The 20,683-nt window shown below is 44.5% G+C and overlaps 1 protein-coding gene across 1 annotated transcript in view; it reads left to right on the plus strand.

Moving 5' to 3' along the window:
• Positions 1-10,880, plus strand: part of LOC106561677 (calcium/calmodulin-dependent protein kinase type 1D) — a 90,123-nt gene extending 79,243 nt beyond the window's left edge. Inside the window, exons 8-11 of the mRNA XM_045688486.2 lie at positions 3,196-3,274; positions 5,404-5,491; positions 5,609-5,774; positions 5,943-10,880. Coding sequence (XP_045544442.1) covers positions 3,196-3,274; positions 5,404-5,491; positions 5,609-5,774; positions 5,943-6,109 — 500 coding nt within the window. The 3' untranslated portion in view covers positions 6,110-10,880. The remainder of the gene's footprint in view (positions 1-3,195; positions 3,275-5,403; positions 5,492-5,608; positions 5,775-5,942) is intronic.
• Positions 10,881-20,683: the final 9,803 nt, after the last annotated feature.

Consider the following 20,683-nt stretch of genomic DNA (forward strand, 5'->3'; position numbering starts at 1 on the left):
TAGCTGGGTGGCTAAGGTTAGGGTTAGTAGTTGAGTTAAGGGTTAGGGGATTGGTTAGCTAACATGCTAAGTAGTTGCAAAGTAGCTAAAAAGTAGTAAGTAGTTGCTAATTAGCTAAAGTTGTCCATCATGAGATTCCAACACGCAACCTTTGGGTTGCTAGACGTTCGCATTGTAGTCCCACCTATCCACTACGAACAACCACCCTACTTTTGTTTTTGCCTTAAGTAAGGTACTCTGGCCCCCGAGTGGTGCAGCGGTCTAAGGCACTGTATCTCAGAGCAAGAGGAGTCCCTGGTTCAAATCCAGGATGCATCACATCCGGCTGTAATTGGGAGTCCCATAGGGCGGCGCACAATTCGTCCAGGTTTGGCCGGGGTAGTCCATCATTGTAAATAAAGAATTTGTTCTTAACTGACTTGCCAAGTTAAAACCTTCTGTCTTATGTAACATATCATACTAACATCAGTGTACTGGATTAATATTTACTATTTTATTTTTTTTACCTTCATTTAACTAGGCAAGTCAGTTAAGAACAAATTCTTATTTACAATGACGGCCTAGGAACAGTGGGTTAACTGCCTTGTTCAGGGGCAGAACTGATTTTTTACAGGCCCAACGCTCTAACCACTAGGTTACCTGCCGCCCACATACTATGTTACGTCTAGTCTATAAGACCAGGCTGTGTATAGAGATAAATATACATTTGCAAACATTTCTAAACTTTTTTCACTTTGTCACTATGGGGTATTGTATGTCGATTGCTGCGGGAAAAACATGATTTAATCAATTTCAGAATAAGGCTGTAACATAACAAAATGTGGAAAAAGTCAAGGGGTCTGAATACTTTCTGAAGTCACTGTGTCTATACTTTACTATACTAGAAAATATGTACTTTTTACTCCCATACACTACCAGTCAAACGTTTTACAACACTTACTTCTTCAAGGGGTTTTATTTATTTGTACTATTTTCTACATTGTAGAATAATAGTGAAGACATCAAATTATGAAATAGCACTTATGGAATCATGTAGTAATCAAAAAGTGTTAAACAAATCAAAATATATTTTATATTTGAGATTCTTCAAATAGCCACCCTTTGCCTTGATGACAGCTTTGCACACTCTTGGCATTCTCTCAACCAGCTTCATGAGGTAGTCACCTGGAATGCATTTCAATGAACAGGTGTGCCTTCTTAAAAGTTCATTTGTGGAAGTTCTTTCCTTCTTAATGTGTTTGAGCCAATCAGTTGTGTTGTGACACAATGGGGGGGTATACAGAAGATAACCCTATTTGGTAAAAGACCAAGTTCATATTATGGCAAGAACAGCTCAAGTAAGCAAAGAGAAACGACAGTCCATCATTACTTTAAGACATGAAGGTCAGTCAATATGGAAAATGTCGAGAACTTTGAACGTTTCTTCAAGTGCAGTCGCAAAAACCATCAAGCGCAATGATGAAACTGGCCCTCATGAGGACCGCCACAGGAATGGAAGACCCAGAGTTACCTCTGCTGCAGAGGATAAGTTCAGTAGAGTTACCAGCCTCAGAAATTACAGCCCAAATATATGCTTCACAGAGTTAAAGTACCAGACACATCTCAACATCAACTGTTCAGATTAGACTGCGTGAATCAGGCCTTCATGGACAAATTGCTGCAAAGAAACGACTACTGAAGGACACCAATAGGAAGAAACTTGCTTGGGCCAAGAAACACAAGCAATGGACATTAGACCGGTGGAAATCTGTCCTTTGGTCTGGAGTCGAAATTTGAGATTTTTGGTACCAACTGCCTTGTCTTTGTGAGACGCGGTGTGGGTGAACAGATGATCTTCGCATGTGTGTTTCCCACTGTAAAGCATGGAGGAGGAGGGGTTATGGTGTGGGGGTGATTTGCTGGTGACACTGTCTGATTTATTTAGAATTCAAGGCACACTTAACCAGCATGGCTACCACAGCATTCTGCAGCGATAAGCCATCCCATCTGGTTTGGGCTTAGTGGGACTATCATTTGTTTTTCAATAGGACAATGGCCCAACACACCTCCAGACTGTGTAAGGGCTATTTACCAAGAAGGAGAGTGATGGAGTGCTGCGTCAGATGACCTGACCTCCACAATCCCCCGATCTCCACCAAATTGAGATGGTTTGGGATGAGTCGGACTGCAGTGTGAAGGAAAAGCGGCCAACAAGTGCTCAGCATATGTGGGAACTCCTTCAAGACTGTTGGAAAAGCATTCCAGGTGAAGCTGGTTGAGAGAAGGCCAAGAGTGTCCAAATATAAAATACATTTTGATTTGTTTTACACTTTTTTGGGTTACTACATGATTCCAACTGTTATTTCATAGTTTTGATGACTTCACTATTATTCTACAATGTAAAAATAAAGAAAAACCCTTGAATGAGTAGGTGTTCTAAAACATTTCACTGGTAGTGTACATTTTCCCTGACATTCAAAAGTACTGTTTACATTTCAAAAGTTCAGACAGGACAGCAATATAGTCCATTTCACGCACCTATCAATATAACGCGTTGTCATCCTTACTGCGTCTTATCTGGCGGACTCACTAAACACAAATGCTGTGTTTGTAAATGATGTCTGAGTATTGGAGTGTGCTCCTGTCTGTCCGTTTGCTTAATATAAGGAATTTGATGTATAGTATTTACTTTTACATTGTACTTTTACTTAAGTATCAAATCAAATCAAATGTATTTATATAGCCCTTCCAACCCAGACAGGAAGACCACGTATGGCACAGTATGGCAATTGAGTACTTTTTCCACCACTGTACTTAAGTACATTTACTGTAAAACCAAATACTTTTAGAATTTTACCCAAGTAGTATTTTACTGGTTCACTTTTACAATGAAAATTTGACTTGCCAATGTCCCTATGAACACTGATTTAAAGGATGTATAGTCCTATGTTGTTCTATAGGTGGAGTTATGGCGATTTGCATGTATTCACTTTTGTTCCTCGGAACTGCATAAACTTTTTTATTTTTGTTTCAAATTTTTTTTTTTTTTTCATTTTTTATTTTTTTTTATCCCAATGCCAATTATTTATAGAAAGACCCAAATGTACAGTATGTGTGCGTGTGTTTGTGTCTGTGTGAGTGTACCCAATTGTTTGTATGTAATGCTATGTTGAAGGAATGGAACATGGTGATATTGTGTCTCTGTTCCACATACAGCCAAACAGTTCATCAGCTCTCTGATGGAGAAGGATCCAGAGAAGAGATTCACCTGTGACCAGGCTCTAGCCCACCCCTGGTGAATGACTATCTACCACCAAACCATACCACACCACACCATACAATACCGTACCATACAATACCCCACCACACCACACAATACCGTACCATACCACACCACACCATACAATACCACACCATACTACACCATACCATACCACACCACACCATACAATACTGTACCATACCCCACCACACCATACCATACTATACCATACCATACAATACTGTACCATACCCCACCACACCATACCATACCCCACCACACATTACCATACCCCACCACACCATACAACACCACACCCCACCCCACCACATCACACCACACCCTACCACATCACACCCCACCCCACCATACCATACAACACCACATCAACCAGGCTGTAGCCGACCCCTGGTGAGTGAATGCACCATTATACAGCTGCTGATCCAAATTCACTCCATACCCCTTCACTCCATACCCCTAACTGTTTACAGATCTGAAGAGTCTGGATAGGTAGAGTCCATTTAGTGATGAGGCCACTGTATCTCTTCCACCTTACAGATCTGAAGAGTCTGGGTAGGTAGAGTCTGTTTAGTGATGAGGCCACTGTATCTCTTCCACCTTACAGATCTGAAGAGTCTGGGTAGGTAGAGTCTGTTTAGTGATGAGGCCACTGTATCTCTTCCACCTTACAGATCTGAAGAGTCTGGGTAGGTAGAGTCTGTTTAGTGATGAGGCCACTGTATCTCTTCCACCTTACAGATCTGAAGAGTCTGGGTAGGTAGAGTCTGTTTAGTGATGAGGCCACTGTATCACTTCCACCTGCAAACATCAGAGGGTTAGAAACAATGGGAAGGGCTAGGGAATGGATTGGGACCACACAATCAGAGAGAACCACGTGCCGTGCTGTAAGCTGACATGAATATGACACAGATAGTGGATGTCTGGATGACGCAGGTGTTGTAGAGGGCAGTGCACCGTGTCTTCCTTCCTGCCCGCCTCCTAAAATATCTGCTCCACTGGTCTGAGAAGGGGAGAGAGAAAGACAGACAGAGAGAGGGAGAGGGAATGAGAGAGAGACAAAACTGCTGAATGAATGGGTGCCAATTAGCAGGCTGCGTCCTGAAGGATGCTTGGAGAATGCAGAGGCAGTGGCTATGTTCCAAAAGGCACCCTATTACGTGTAAAGGCCCTATGGCCCCTGGTCAAAGTAGTGTACTATATAGGGAATAGGGTGCCATTTGGAAGGCAGACTAATAACCCATTATCATGTCTCTCCCTGGCCCGGGCCAGACCTAATACTACTGTCTGGGGTTTGGGAATCTATTCAATGTTCATCAAGTGGTGGGGCTGCCATTTAGCTGCACAACGAATCCCTGATTCTAGCTTTAATGACAGAGACAATATGTGGGTGGTTGGAAAATGGAGAATAGGAGTAGGACTGTTAGGCATCTAATAATTGGCCTGTTACGTCTTGCTGTTGGGTCCTTGGCCCTGTTGGGTCCTTGGCCCGGTAACGTCTTGGCCCGGTAACGTCTTGGCCCGGTAACGTCTTGGCCCGGTAACGTCTTGGCCCGGTTACGTCTTGGCCCGGTTACGTCTTGGCCCGGTAACGTCTTGGCCCGGTAATGTCTTGGCCCGGTAACGTCTTGGCCCGGTTACGTCTTGGCCCGGTTACGTCTTGGCCCGGTTACGTCTTGGCCCGGTAACGTCTTGGCCCGGTAATGTCTTGGCCCGGTAACGTCTTGGCCCGGTTACGTCTTGGCCCGGTTACGTCTTGCTGTTAGTCTAGGCCCAGTTGTGTCTTGGTCTTGTTGCGTCTTGGCCTTGTTGCGTCTTGGCCCTGTTGCATCTTGGCCCTGTTGCATCTTGGCCCTGTTACGTCTTGGCCCTGTTACGTCTTGGCCCTGTTACGTCTTGGCCCTGTTACGTCTTGCTGTTATGTCTTGGGCAGGTGGTTTGATAGAGTTTAAATAGACTCATAATGGGTGTGTTGTAACAGGTGTGTTGTAACAGGTGTGTTGTAACAGGTGTGTATTATAGAATGGGACACATCCAGTAGCTCAGAGCTGGTGCTTGATAGATATCCTGGCCAGGTACTGACCACTGTGTCAAAAGAAAACAATCATCTACTTGTCCTTTATGGTGTGTCTTTTGTATCTCAGGATTGCTGGGGACACGGCTCTCTGCAAGAACATCCATGAATCAGTCAGTCGGCAGATGAGGAAAAACTTTGCCAAAAGCAAATGGAGGGTAGGTTCTCTCCGTACAATGATTGGTTTTTGTGTATGTTTACTGTATTTGTCAACCTCCTCTATTTGCATATGCCATCTCTCTCTCTCTCTCTCTCTCTCTCTCTCTCTTCCACAGCAAGCGTTTAACGCCACAGCAGTGATCCGTCACATGAGGCGTCTCCAGTTGGGCAGTAGTCTGGGCAACAGCTTTGGAGGCAGTATGAGTATGGACCAACCAGGACAGAACTCTATGCCAGCCAAGAGCATGTCTGTAGACTGTGCCTCCCTCTCACGCAAAGACGGTGAGTGAATGACTCCTTTACTTTATGGTGTGGGGAGCAGGCCATGTCAAGTTGGCTCTGGTCAGTCTATTAAAGGGTTTTTGTTCCGTCATTGATTGGTTTCCACTAATACTTTAGTGATTGTGCTCGTCTGGTCATTGAGGTTATGGTCTCTGCTTCTCCCCTCAGGTCCTCTACAACCTCTGTCCACTCTGCCTCCTCTGCCATCCTCCCCTGCAGCCTGCAGCGCCCCCGTTAGCATCGGAGTGGAACCACATGTAGAACCAGAGGCGGTGGCTCCAGCGCCCCGGCCACGCCCCTCCACGGTCACCACCATCCACACGGGGACTAAATGACATCAGGTTCCACGGGAGGTCAGCTGGGAGACCACAGAGCTTTGAGTCGGGATTCCATGATTACAATTCCGCCGCTCAGAATTCCACAATTGGTCTCTCCTAGTCGGCCCACCCCGCCCATTCTCAGCTGCTGGGATTGAGAACCTGAGGAGCTGTTCAAGGATCCATTTACCATGGATCAGCACTCTGATGTCCGTACCCACCACAGGAGGTGTATTCAGTGATGAGAAATAGAATAGGAAATCCTGTCAGCTCTCGTCATTCTATCTAACTTATCTGTTCTACACCATACATTCCTATCTGAACATTCTGCCTGGTCTGGTGGAGAAGAGATGAGGACCACTGACTGTCTCGCTCTGTCCTCCTGACCAGAGGGTGGCCAGTGGGGTCAGTCTCCCAGTGCTTGAATTGGGTCGGTACGGAGTAATTGCAACCTCAAATGTTCACCTCTTATTGAATATTCACTCTAAACATTGTATAGTTTCAGCCAGTAGTTTTGAAAGTAGTGCTCCCCCCCCCAGGCGCATTTGTTATTGGTTTTGTTTTGAGGAAATTAGCATCCGGCATCGTAGTAAAAACTATTGGTTGTTTTGCAGTAACGTCTTTGTTGTCTTAATATCGCAGTTTCACCGCTACGGATTGCAGCTTTAAGATCCTATTCCATCTCTTTAAAATATGGTACTGTAAAATTAAAATGACCACCTGAAATCTTTTTCATAGCACTGCCATGTTGTAAGACTGTCCACCGAGAGACAAAAAGAAGCCCTGTTTGTATGGGGGTGTTAGGAGGCCACACTATGGGAACTCACCAGGTTTTTATTAGTAGTCTTAATTATTGAGACTGCTGTAACTCTGTGAGACTGTGAGACTGCTGTAACTCTGTGAGACTGTGAGACTGCTGTAACTCTGTGAGACTGTGAGCCTGCTGTAACTCTGTGAGACTGCTGTAACTCTGTGAGACTGCTGTAACTCTGTGAGACTGCTGTAACTCTGTGAGACTGTGAGACTGCTGTAACTCTGTGAGACTGTGAGACTGCTGTAACTCTGTGAGACTGCTGTAACTCTGTGAGACTGCTGTAACTCTGTGAGACTGCTGTAACTCTGTGAAACTGTGAGACTGCTGTAACTCTGTGAGACTGCTGTAACTCTGTGAGACTGTGAGACTGCTGTAACTCTGTGAGACTGTGAGACTGCTGTAACTCTGTGAGACTGCTGTAACTCTGTGAGACTGCTGTAACTCTGTGAGACTGCTGTAACTCTGGGAGACTGCTGTAACTCTGGGAGACTGCTGTAACTCTGAGACTGCTGTAACTCTGTGAGACTGCTGTAACTCTGGTGAGACTGCTGTAACTCTGGTGAGACTGCTGTAACTCTGGGAGACTGCTGTAACTCTGTGAGACTGCTGTAACTCTGTGAGACTGCTGTAACTCTGGTGAGACTGCTGTAACTCTGTGAGACTGGGAGACTGCTGTAACTCTGGGAGACTGCTGTAACTCTGGGAGACTGCTGTAACTCTGGGAGACTGCTGTAACTCTGGGAGACTGCTGTAACTCTGGTGAGACTGCTGTAACTCTGGGAGACTGCTGTAACTCTGAGACTGCTGTAACTCTGTGAGACTGCTGTAACTCTGTGATACTGCTGTAACTCTGGGAGACGCTGTAACTCTGGGAGACGCTGTAACTCTGGTGAGACTGCTGTAACTCTGGGAGACTGCTGTAACTCTGGGAGACTGCTGTAACTCTGGGAGACTGCTGTAACTCTGGGAGACTGCTGTAACTCTGGGAGACGCTGTAACTCTGGGAGACGCTGTAACTCTGGTGAGACTGCTGTAACTCTGGGAGACTGCTGTAACTCTGGGAGACTGCTGTAACTCTGGGAGACTGCTGTAACTCTGGGAGACTGCTGTAACTCTGGGAGACTGCTGTAACTCTGGTGAGACTGCTGTAACTCTGGTGAGACTGCTGTAACTCTGTGAGACTGCTGTAACTCTGGTGAGACTGCTGTAACTCTGTGAGACTGCTGTAACTCTGGGAGACTGCTGTAACTCTGGTGAGACTGCTGTAACTCTGGGAGACTGCTGTAACTCTGGGAGACTGCTGTAACTCTGGGAGACTGCTGTAACTCTGGGAGACTGCTGTAACTCTGGGAGACTGCTGTAACTCTGGTGAGACTGCTGTAACTCTGGGAGACTGCTGTAACTCTGGGAGACTGCTGTAACTCTGGTGAGACTGCTGTAACTCTGGTGAGACTGCTGTAACTCTGTGAGACTGCTGTAACTCTGGTGAGACTGCTGTAACTCTGGTGAGACTGCTGTAACTCTGGTGAGACTGCTGTAACTCTGTGAGACTGCTGTAACTCTGGTGAGACTGCTGTAACTCTGTGAGACTGCTGTAACTCTGTGAGACTGTGAGACTGCTGTAACTCTGGTGAGACTGCTGTAACTCTGGTGAGACTGCTGTAACTCTGGTGAGACTGCTGTAACTCTGTGAGACTGCTGTAACTCTGTGAGACTGTGAGACTGCTGTAACTCTGTGAGACTGCTGTAACTCTGGTGAGACTGCTGTAACTCTGTGAGACTGTGAGACTGCTGTAACTCTGTGAGACTGTGAGACTGCTGTAACTCTGTGAGACTGCTGTAACTCTGTGAGACTGCTGTAACTCTGGTGAGACTGCTGTAACTCTGTGAGACTGCTGTAACTCTGGTGAGACTGCTGTAACTCTGTGAGACTGCTGTAACTCTGTGAGACTGCTGTAACTCTGGTGAGACTGCTGTAACTCTGTGAGACTGTGAGACTGCTGTAACTCTGTGAGACTGCTGTAACTCTGGTGAGACTGCTGTAACTCTGTGAGACTGTGAGACTGCTGTAACTCTGGGAGACTGCTGTAACTCAGACGGGGAGTGTTGGGCACAGAACACCCTCTATGCCTTGTGTTTAACATCGCACATGGAAACCATGGAAAGCGTTGAGTGGAGTTAGTGTTTCATGCAACTGAAACGGAGCATTCAAGGATAAAATAGTAATTCCATATTATTCTCAATCATATTTCTAATTGTTTTAAAAGCTTGAATGTTTTGCTGCAGTTGTTGTTCCGGTTGAGTACTTCACTGTTTCGTTGTTCCCAACTGTAGGAGAGAGCTGTTGTATATTTGCTTTGCGTTTTCTGGATTTAGAATGTCAGTGAAATAAATAAATAGATATCTGCAGAGTCATGCACCCACACATCTGTGAAAGACGTGCTTTAGTAGTGAGAGATGACCAAATCAGTTTTGATATTACTGTAGTGGCAGTTCTGATTTGATTGTACACTTTTCCTAATGGAAAGGTATGTATTATGTATTGTCTTATATTTAATAACATCTGTAAGAACAGTACTTACATGTACGTGTGTTACTAGACTTTTACGTTGAAATATATAAATGGAAACGGATGTTATGTTAATAGATAAAGGTATAGTTAATGCTTTGTCGTTTAGTATTTTATTTGACGGACGTTTAGGTTTCATTGCGATGGAACTGTGAAGACATCCTTAGCATAAGGATGCAGTGTATGAACACAACATTGTGACCAGTTCTCAGGGAAATTCTTTGAGGAACATTTGAGGGCATGAAACCCCAGTTATGGTGATGAAGTTGATGATGATGAAGATGATACATGTATTGACTAAAGCACACGTTGCATATTATTACGTGCCATCAGTACAGTTGGGCTCATAATTCATAGCCTTGTGAGGGCAGTTTGATATGTCCCATAGCTGGGGGTTTGTTTTAGATTTCTATAATACAAGGCTAAGAATGAAATAAGGCATATGATAACTATTAACACTGTACTGTAGTTTTATTTAAACACTGAAAATGACAAACTACGAAATAAAGATTGAAGTCATTTGATAATCATTGTTCCGTTGCAGAAAGTCTGTAGCATGTAGTGTACTTTAGTTAGCTGTTCTCCCCCTCCGCAAGCGCTGGCTGTTCCCAGAACTGTGCTGCTGTTCTCCCCCTCCGCAAGCGCTGGCTGTTCCCAGAACTGTGCTGCTGTTCTCCCCCTCCGCAAGCGCTGGCTGTTCCCAGAACTGTGCTGCTGTTCTCCCCCTCCGCAAGCGCTGGCTGTTCCCAGAACTGTGCTGCTGTTCTCCCCCTCCGCAAGCGCTGGCTGTTCCCAGAACTGTGCTGCTGTTCTCCCCCTCCGCAGGCACTCTGTTTGGTTACTGTGCTTTGAATTTAACAGCCAGTTGATGTCTCTTCTTTCTCTCTCTTCTCTTTCTCTCTCTTCTCTTTCTCTCTCTCTCTTCTCTTTCTCTCTTTCTCTCTCTTCTCTTTCTCTCTCTTCTTTCTCTCTTTCTCTCTCTTCTCTTTCTCTCTTTCTCTCTCTTCTCGCCTTGCTACTCTCTCCCAAAGTTGATGGTTTTTTTAAGTTTTCACACAACAGGGAGAAGGAGAATATGTTGTGCAAACGTTTTAACTGTCACTAAAGAACTATGAGTATAGATATATATGTTCGTAAGAAAGTATGTCCTCTCCTTCCTGTGTAAATATAAATCTCATGAACCAGATTTGCTTGGATAGGAATGTTTATTATTGATTTTCTACGTTGTTTGTTTATTTATTTGGATCTCCATTAGCTTTTGCAGAAGCTACTCTTCCTAGGGGTCCACAATAAAAACACACAGAACATGACAACTAACAAAACACTGATACACTGACAGACAAGGACAGTCACATAAATGTAAAAATACAACGATATACAAACAATACAAGAACAAAAAGGATGTGTGTTAGTGTGTCTGCGTGTGTTTGTGTCCCCTCACAGTCACTGCCGTTCCATGAGATGTTGTTTTAATACATTTTTTTTAAAGGTCATTTTACTCTTTGCCCAAGTAGTTGGAGATGGAAGGGAGTTAGTTCCATGCGATCATGGTTCTGGATAACACTGTGCGTTGCCGGGAATTCGTTTTGGACTTGGGGACTGTGAAGAGACCCCTGCTGGTATCGCTTGTGGGGTATGTATGGGTGTCTGAGCTGAATGGTACTATATTATTTGATGAAAACTAGAAGAGAAGCAGTTCATCTCTTGTCAACCAGTAAAGACTGACAGGCATGTTGTGTTAGTTCTCTGTGTGTGCATTTAAGGGCAAGGCATGCTACTCTGTTTTGAGTCAGCTGCAGTTCTACGGTTTGCAACTGCACATAGGGACAAAGATCGTACTTTTTGGAGAAATGTCCTCTGGTCTGATGAAACAGTAATAGAACTGTTTGGCCATAATGACCATCGTTATGTTTGGAGGAAAAAGGGGGAGGCTTGCAAGCTGAAGAACACCATCCCAACCGTGAAGCATGGCGGTGGCAGCATCATGTTGTGGGGGTGCTTTGCTGCAGGAGGTACTGGTGCACTTCACAAAATAGATGTCATCATGAGGGAGGAAAATTATGTGGATATATTGAAGCAACGTCTCAAGACATCAGTCAGTATATTTATTTAACCTTTATTTAACTAGACAAGTCAGTTAAGAAAATAATATTATTTACAATGACGGCCTACCAAAAGGCAAAAGGCCTCCTGCGGGGACGGGTGCTGGGATTAAAAATAAATTAAATAAAAATATAGGACAAAACACACATCACGACAAAAGAGACAACACTACATGAAGAGAGACCTATGACGACAACACTCGTACTCGTAGTGAAACTCTAGCCACTGCTTGGCGCTCTCCCGGGTCCTCTCGTCTTGTGGTCAGAGGTTAGAGGTCGAGGGTCAGGGATGGGATGAATGAGGATAGACTGGTCAATCAAGTTGCTGGATCCTCAATTGACTGATTACAGACAGGCTACCTTCCACATTGTGCTCTGATTACACCCCCAATCTATAGAGAGACTGTTACAGGAGGAAAATAAAAAAGAACCTGGAATTTTTGCATATACTGTTTATTATTATATATCATATTATTATATACTGTATATTATTATATATCATATTATATATCATATTATTATATACCGTATATTATTATATATCATATTATTATATATCATATTATTATATACTGTATATTATTATATATCATATTATATATCATATTATATATCATATTATTATATACCGTATATTATTATATATCATATTATTATATATCATATTATTATATACCGTATATTATTATATATCATATTATTATATACCGTATATTATTATATATCATATTATATATCATATTATTATATCATACTATTATATATCGTATTATATACTGTATATTATTATATATCATATTATTATATATCATATTATATACCGTATATTATTATATATCATATTATATATCATATTATTATATATCATATTATTATATATCATATTATATACCGTATATTATTATATATCATATTATATATCATATTATTATATATCATATTATTATATATCGTATTATATACTGTATATTATTATATATCATATTATTATATATCATATATACTGTATATTATTATATAGCATATTATTATATACTGTATATTATTATATAGCATATGATATATAATATGATATATAATATTATATACTGTATATTATTATATATTATATATCATATTATTATATACTGTATCATATTATATATCATTATTATATATATATCATATTATTATATACTGTATATTATTATATATCATATTATTATATCATATTATTATAAACTGTATATTATTATATATCATATTATTATATACTGTATATTATTATACATCATATTATTATACTGTTTCTCATAGTATCCTTTCTTCCTCTGTTCTGCCACCAGCACCTGCCTCTGTTCTCCCTACAGCACCTGCCTCTGTTCTCCCTACAGCACCTGCCTCTGTTCTCCGTACAGCACCTGCCTCTGTTCTCCCTACAGCACCTGCCTCTGTTCTCCCTACAGCACCTGCCTCTGTTCTCCCTACAGCACCTGCCTCTGTTCTCCCTACAGCACCTGCCTCTGTTCTGCCTACAGCACCTGCCTCTGTTCTCCCTACAGCACCTTCCTCTGTTCTCCCTACAGCACCTGCCTCTGTTCTGCCGCCAGCACCTTCCTCTGTTCTCCCGCCAGCACCTGCCTCTGTTCTCCCGACAGCACCTGCCTCTGTTCTGCCACCAGCACCTGCCTCTGTTCTCCCTACCAGCACCTGCCTCTGTTCTCCCTACAGCACCTGCCTCTGTTCTGCCGCCAGCACCTGCCTCTGTTCTCCCTACAGCACCTGCCTCTGTTCTGCCGCCAGCACCTGCCTCTGTTCTGCCGCCAGCACCTGCCTCTGTTCTGCCGCCAGCACCTGCCTCTGTTCTCCCTACAGCACCTGCCTCTGTTCTGCCACCAGCACCTGCCTCTGTTCTGCCACCAGCACCTGCCTCTGTTCTGCCACCAGCACCTTCCTCTGTTCTGCCACCAGCACCTGCCTCTGTTCTCCCTACAGCACCTGCCTCTGTTCTCCCTACAGCACCTGCCTCTGTTCTCCCTACAGCACCTGCCTCTGTTCTGCCACCAGCACCTGCCTCTGTTCTCCCTACAGCACCTGCCTCTGTTCTGCCGCCAGCACCTGCCTCTGTTCATCTATAAAAAAAGGATAAAAGGAAGAAGATGAAATTGTCTCTCTTGCGGTCAAACTGCACTAACGACATTAGGGATTTGTATTTATTAAGGATCCCCATTAGTTGTTGTCAAGGCAGCAGCTACTCTTCCTGGTAAAACAGTACATCATATAACATTATCACACCACTACATATCTACAATACAAAATGTATAATAACGACCATACAACAATATTACAATGTACATGTGTATAGAGTGTGTGTATCAGGGTGTCAAATCAAATCAGACTTTATTTGCCACATGCGCCGAATACAACTAGTGTAGACTTTACCGTGAAGTGCTTACTTACAAGCCCTTAACCAACAGTGCAGTTCAAGAAGAAAATATTTACAAAGTAGGCTAAAATAGAAAGTAATAATAAAAAGTAACACAATAACAATAACGAGGCTATATACAGGGGGCACCGGTACGCAGGGGTACAGGCTAGTTGAAGTAATCTGTACATGTAGGTGGGGGCGAAGTGACTATGCATAGGTAACAAACAAACAGCGAGTAGCAGCAGTGTATAAGGGGGGGTGGGGGGGGGTCAATGTAAATTGTAAATTGTGGTGATTTTTATGAATTGTTCTGCAGTCTTATGCCTTGGGGGTAGAAGCTGTTGAGGAGCCTTTTGGTCCTAGACTTGGCGCTCCGGTACCGCTTGCCGTGCGGTAGCAGAGAAAACAGTCTATAACTTGGGTGACTGGAGTCTCAGACAATTTTCTAGGCTTTCCTCTGACACCACCTATAATGTAAGTCCTGGATGGCAGGAAGCTTGGCCCCAGTGATGTACTGGGCCATTCGTACTACCCTCTGTAGCACCTTACGGTCAGATGACGAGCAGTTGCCATACCAGGCGGTGATGCAACTGGTCAGGATGCTCTCGATGGTGCAGCTGTAGAACCTTTTGAGTGGGTCTAGGGTGTCCGGGAGGATACTGTTGATGTGAGCCATGACCAGCCTTTCAAAGCACTTCATGGCTACCGACGTAAGTGCCACGGGGGGCTGGCGGCCCGCCTGGGCGGGACAGGGGCGCTGCAGTGGTTTCGCGCGGGGGGGAGTCGTGGCCTGCCGGGCCGGGCATGCTTTGAGTACACGTCCAGGTAAACTTTCGGCCTATATCGAATCTTCCATTCCTCTCAAAAATTTTAGAAAAAGCTGTTGCACAGCAACTCACTGCCTTCCTGAAGACAAACAATGTATACGAAACGCTTCAGTCTGGTTTTAGACCCCATCATAGCACTGAGACTGCACTTGTGAAGGTGGTAAATGACCTTTTAATGACGTCAGACCGAGGCTCTGCATCTGTCCTCGTGCTCCTAGATCTTAGTGCCGCTTTTGATACCATCGATCACCACATTCTTTTGGAGAGATTGGAAACCCAAATTGGTCTACATGGACAAGTTCTGGCCTGGTTTAGATCTTATCTGTCGGAAAGATATCAGTTTGTCTCTGTGAATGGTTTGTCCTCTGACAAATCAATTGTAAATTTCGGTGTTCCTCAAGGTTCCGTTTTAGGACCACTATTGTTTTCACTATATATTTTACCTCTTGGGGATGTCATTCGAAAACATAATGTTAAATTTCACTGCTATGCGGACGACACACAGCTGTACATTTCAATGAAACATGGTGAAGCCCCAAAATTGCCCTCGCTAGAAGCCTGTGTTTCAGACATAAAGAAGTGGATGGCTGCAAACTTTCTACTTTTAAACTCGGACAAAACAGAGATGCTTGTTCTAGGTCCCAAGAAACAAAGAGATCTTCTGTTGAATCTGACAATTAATCTGGATGGTTGTACAGTCGTCTCAAATAAAACTGTGAAGGACCTCGGCGTTACTCTGGACCCTGATCTCTCTTTTGAAGAACATATCAAGACTGTTTCAAGGACAGCTTTTTTCCATCTACGTAACATTGCAAAAATCAGAAACTTTCTGTCCAAAAATGACGCAGAAAAATTAATCCATGCTTTTGTTACTTCTAGGCTGGACTACTGCAATGCTCTACTTTCCGGCTATCCGGATAAAGCACTAAACAAACTTCAGTTAGTGCTAAATACGGCTGCTAGAATCCTGACTAGAACCAAAAAATTTGATCATATTACTCCAGTGCTAGCCTCCCTACACTGGCTTCCTGTTAAGGCAAGGGCTGATTTCAAGGTTTTACTGCTAACCTACAAAGCATTACATGGGCTTGCTCCTACCTATCTTTCCGATTTGGTCCTGCCGTACATACCTACACGTACGCTACGGTCACAAGACGCAGGCCTCCTAATTGTCCCTAGAATTTCTAAGCAAACGGCTGGAGGTAGGGCTTTCTCCTATAGAGCTCCATTTTTATGGAATGGTCTGCCTACCAATGTGAGAGACGCAGACTCAGTCTCAACCTTTAAGTCTTTACTGAAGACTTATCTCTTCAGTAGGTCCTATGATTAAGTATAGTCTGGCCCAGGAGTGTGAAGGTGAACGGAAAGGCTGGAGCAACGAACCGCCCTTGCTGTCTCTGCCTTGCCGGTTCCCCTCTTTCCACTGGGATTCTCTGCCTCTAACCCTTTTACAGGGGCTGAGTCACTGGCCTACTGGTGTTCTTCCATGCCGTCCATGGGAGGGGTGCGTCACTTGAGTGGGTTGAGTCACTGACGTGGTCTTCCTGTCTGGGTTGGCGCCCCCCCCTTGGGTTGTGCCGTGGTGGAGATCGTTGTGGGCTATACTCGGCCTTGTCTTAGGACGGTAAGTTGGTGGTTGGAGACATCCCTCTAGTGGTGTGGGGGCTGTGCTTTGGCAAAGTGGGTGGGGTTATATCCTGCCTGTTTGGCCCTGTCCGGGGGTATCATCGGATGGGGCCACAGTGTCTTCTGATCCCTCCTGTCTCAGCCTCCAGTATTTATGCTGCAGTAGTTTATGTGTCGGGGGGCTAGGGTCAGTCTGTTACATCTGGAGTATTTCTCTTGTCTTATCCGGTGTCCTGTGTGTATTTAAATATGCTCTCTCTAATTCTCTCTTTCTGTCTTTCTCTCGGAGGACCTGAGCCCTAGGACCATGCCTCAGGACTACCTGGTATGATGACTCCTTGCTGTCCCCAGTCCACCTGGCCGTGCTGCTGCTCCAGTTTCAACTGTTCTGCCTGCGGCTATGGAATCCTGACCTGTTCACCGGACGTGCTTGTTGCACCCTCAACAACTACTATGATTATTATTATTTGACCATGCTGGTCATTTATGAACATTTTAACATTTTAACATCTTGACCATGTTCTGTTATAATATCCACCCTGCACAGCCAGAAGAGGACTGGCCACCCCTCATAGCCTGGTTCCTCTCTAGGTTTCTTCCTAGGTTTTTGGCCTTTCTAGGGAGTTTTTCCTAGGGAGTTTTTCCTAGCCACCGTGCTTCTTTCACATGCTTTGCTTGCTGTTTGGGGTTTTAGGCTGGGTTTCTGTACAGCACTTTGAGAATATCAGCTGATGTACGAAGGGCTATATAAAAATAAATTTGATTTGATTTGATTTGAATCCGTCTGGCCCAGCGGCTTTGTGAATGTTGACCTGTTTAAAGGTTTTGTTCACATCGGCTACCGAGAGCGTTATCACACAGTCATCCAGAACAGCTGGTGATCTCGTGCATGCTTCAGTGTTGCTTGCCTCGAAGCGAGCATAAAAGGCATTTAGCTCATCTGGTAGGCTCACGTCACTGGGCAGCTCGCGTCTGGGTTTCCCTTTGTAGTCCGTAATAGTTTTTAAGCCCTGCCACATCCGACGAGCGTCAGAGCTGGTGTGGTAGGATTCAATCTTAATCCTGTATTGACGCTTTGCTTGTTTGATATTTCGTCTGAGGGCATAGCGGGATTTCTTATAAGCGTCCGGATTAGTCTCCTGCTCCTTGAAAGCGGCTGCTCTAGCCTTTAGCTCGATGCGGATGTTGCCTGTAATCCATGGCTTCTGGTTGGGATATGTACGTACAGTCACTGTGAGGACGATGTCATCAATGCACTTATTGATGAAGCCGATGACTGAGGTGGTGTATTCCTCAATGGCATTGGATGAATCCTGGAACATATTCCAGTCTGTGCTAGCAAAACAGTCCTGTACTGCAGCATCCGCGTCATCTGACCACTTCCGTATTGAGCGAGTCACTGGTACTTCCTGCTTTAGTTTTTGCTTGTAAGCAGGAATCAGGAGGACAGAATTATGGTCAGATTTGTCAAATGGAGGGCGAGGGAGAGCTTTGTATGCATCTCTGTGTGGAGTAAAGGTGGTCTAGGATTTTTTTTTTCCTGGTTGCACATGCTGGTAAAAATTTGGTAAAACTAATTTAAGTTTTCTTGCATTAAAGTCCCAGGCCACTAGGAGCGCTGCTTCTGGGTGAGCATTTTCTTCTTTGCTTATGGCCTTATAGAGTTGGTTGAGAGCAGTCTTAGTGCCAGCTTCGCTTTGTGGTGGTAAATAGACGGCTATGAATAATACAGATGAGATCTCTCTTGGTAGATAGTGTGGTCGACAGCTTATCATAAGGTACTCTACCTCAGGAGAGCAATACCTCAAGACTTCTTTAATATTAGACATCGCGCACCAGCTGTTATTGACAAAAAGACACACACCCCCACCCCTCGTTTTACCAGAGGTAGCATCTCTGTTCTACCGGTGCGTGGAAAATTCTGCCAGCTCAATATTGTCAGTTTCTTCGTTCAGCCACGTCTTGGTGAAACATAAGATTGTTGCAGTTTTTAATGTCCCGTTGTTAGGATAATCTTAATATTAGGTCATCAATATTATTTTCTAACGATTGCACGTTAGCAAGAATAATGGAAGGCATTTGGAGTTTGCTCGCTCGCCTCCGGATTCTCAGAAGGATCCCCGATCTGCGTCCCCTTTTCCGGCGTCTTTTCTTCACGCAAAAGGTGTGGATCTGGGCCTGTTCCAGTGAAAGCAGGATATCCTTCTCATCGGACTCGTTAAAGGAAAAAGTTTCTACCAGTCCGCGGTGAGTAATCGCTTTTCTGATGTCCAGAAGTTATTTTCGGCCATAACAGATGGTAGCAGCAACATTAAATAAACAATAAGTTACGCCAAAAAAATTGCACAATTGGTTGGATTTACATTTACATTTACGTCATTTAGCAGACGCTCTTATCCAGAGCGACTTACAAATTGGTGGATTCACCTTATGATATCCAGTGGAACAACCACTTTACAATAGTACATCTATATCTTTTTGGGGTGGGGGGGGGGGTTAGAAGGATTACTTTATCCTATCCCAGGTATTCCTTAAAGAGGTGGGGTTTCAGGTGTCTACGGAAGGTGGTGATTGACTCCGCTGTCCTGGCGTTGTGAGGGAGCTTGTTCCACCATTGGGGTGCCAGAGCAGCGAACAGTTTTGACTGGGCTGAGCGGGAACTGTGCTTCCGCAGAGGTAGTGGGGCCAGCAGGCCAGAGGTGGATGAACGCAGTGCCCTTCTTTGGGTGTAGGGCCTGATCAGAGCCTGAAGGTACGGAGGTGCCGTTCCCCTCACAGCTCCGTAGGCAAGCACCATGGTCTTGTAGCAGATGCGAGCTTCAACTGGAAGCCAGTGGAGTGTGCGGAGGAGTGGGGTGACGTGAGAGAACTTGGGAAGGTTGAACACCAGATGGGCTGCGGCGTTCTGGATGAGTTGTAGGGGTTTAATGGCACAGGCTGAATGTAAAACGTCAGCCATGGTCTTCGGCACCATCTTTTTTTTCATCTGTACCTTTTGTGTGTCTCTTCACAGTCCCCACTGTTCCATAAGGTGTATTTTTCCCCGTTTAAAAAAAAAATCTGATTCTGTCACACCCTGGTCTGTTTCACCTGTCTAGTGATTGTCTCCAACTGCCAGCAGGTGTCTCCCATTTACCTCATGTGTATTTATACCTGCTTTTTCTATTTATCTGTTGCCAGTTCGTCTTGTCCTGTTAAGTCCTACCAGCGTGTTCCCTGTGCTCTATTTTTTTTTTCTAGTCTTCCCAGTTCTGACCTTTTTGCCTGTCCTGATCCTGCCTGCCGTCCTGATCCAGCCTGCCGTCCTGATCCTGCCTGCCGTCCTGTACCTGCCTGCCGTCCTGTACCTGCCTGCCGTCCTGTACCTGCCTGCCGTCCTGATCCTGCCTGCCGTCCTGATCCTGCCTGCCGTCCTGTACCTGCCTGCCGTCCTGATCCTGCCTGCCGTCCTGATCCTGCCTGCCGTCCTGATCCTGCCTGCCGTCCTGTACCTGCCTGATTTGGATTAGAACTCTTTGCCTGGCTACTATCCACCTTCTGTGTCTGCATCTGGGTCTCAGCCTGAGCCGTGATACATTCTACTGCTGGCATCAGTTACCTGATGTGGAATAGAGTTCCATGTTATCATGGCTCTATGTAGTACTATGTGCCTCCCATAGTCTGCTCTGGACTTGGGGATTGTGAAGAGACCTCTGGTGGCATGTCTTGTGGGGTATGCATGGGTGTCCGAGCTGTGTGCTAGTAGTTTTAAACGGACAGCTCGGTGCATTCAGCTTGTCACACTTCTTACAAAAAGAAGTAGTGATGAAGTCAATCTCTCGTCCACTTTGATCCATGAGAGATTGACATGCATATCATTGTTAGATCCCTGTGTACTTTTAAGGGCCAGCCGTGCTGCCCTGTTCTGAGCCAACTGCAATTTTCCTAAGTCCATCTTTGTGGCACCTGACCACACTACTGAACAGTAGTCTAGGAGCGACAAAACCAGGGCCTGTAGGACCTGCTTTGTTGGTAGTGTTGTTAAGGCAGAGCAACGCTTTATTATGGATAGACTTCTCATCTTAGCTACTGTTGCGTCAACATGTTTTGGCCATGACAGTTTACAACCCAGGGTTACTCCAAGCAGTTTAGTCACCTCAACTAACTCAATTTCCACATTATTCATTACAAGATTTAGTTGAGGTTTAGGGTTTAGTGAGTGTTTTCTCCCAAATACAATCTTTTAGTTTTTGAAATATTTAGGACTA

The sequence above is a fragment of the Salmo salar genome, chromosome 10 (assembly GCF_965601325.2).
Source record: "Salmo salar chromosome 10, fSalSal1, whole genome shotgun sequence".
NCBI lineage: Eukaryota > Metazoa > Chordata > Actinopteri > Salmoniformes > Salmonidae > Salmo > Salmo salar.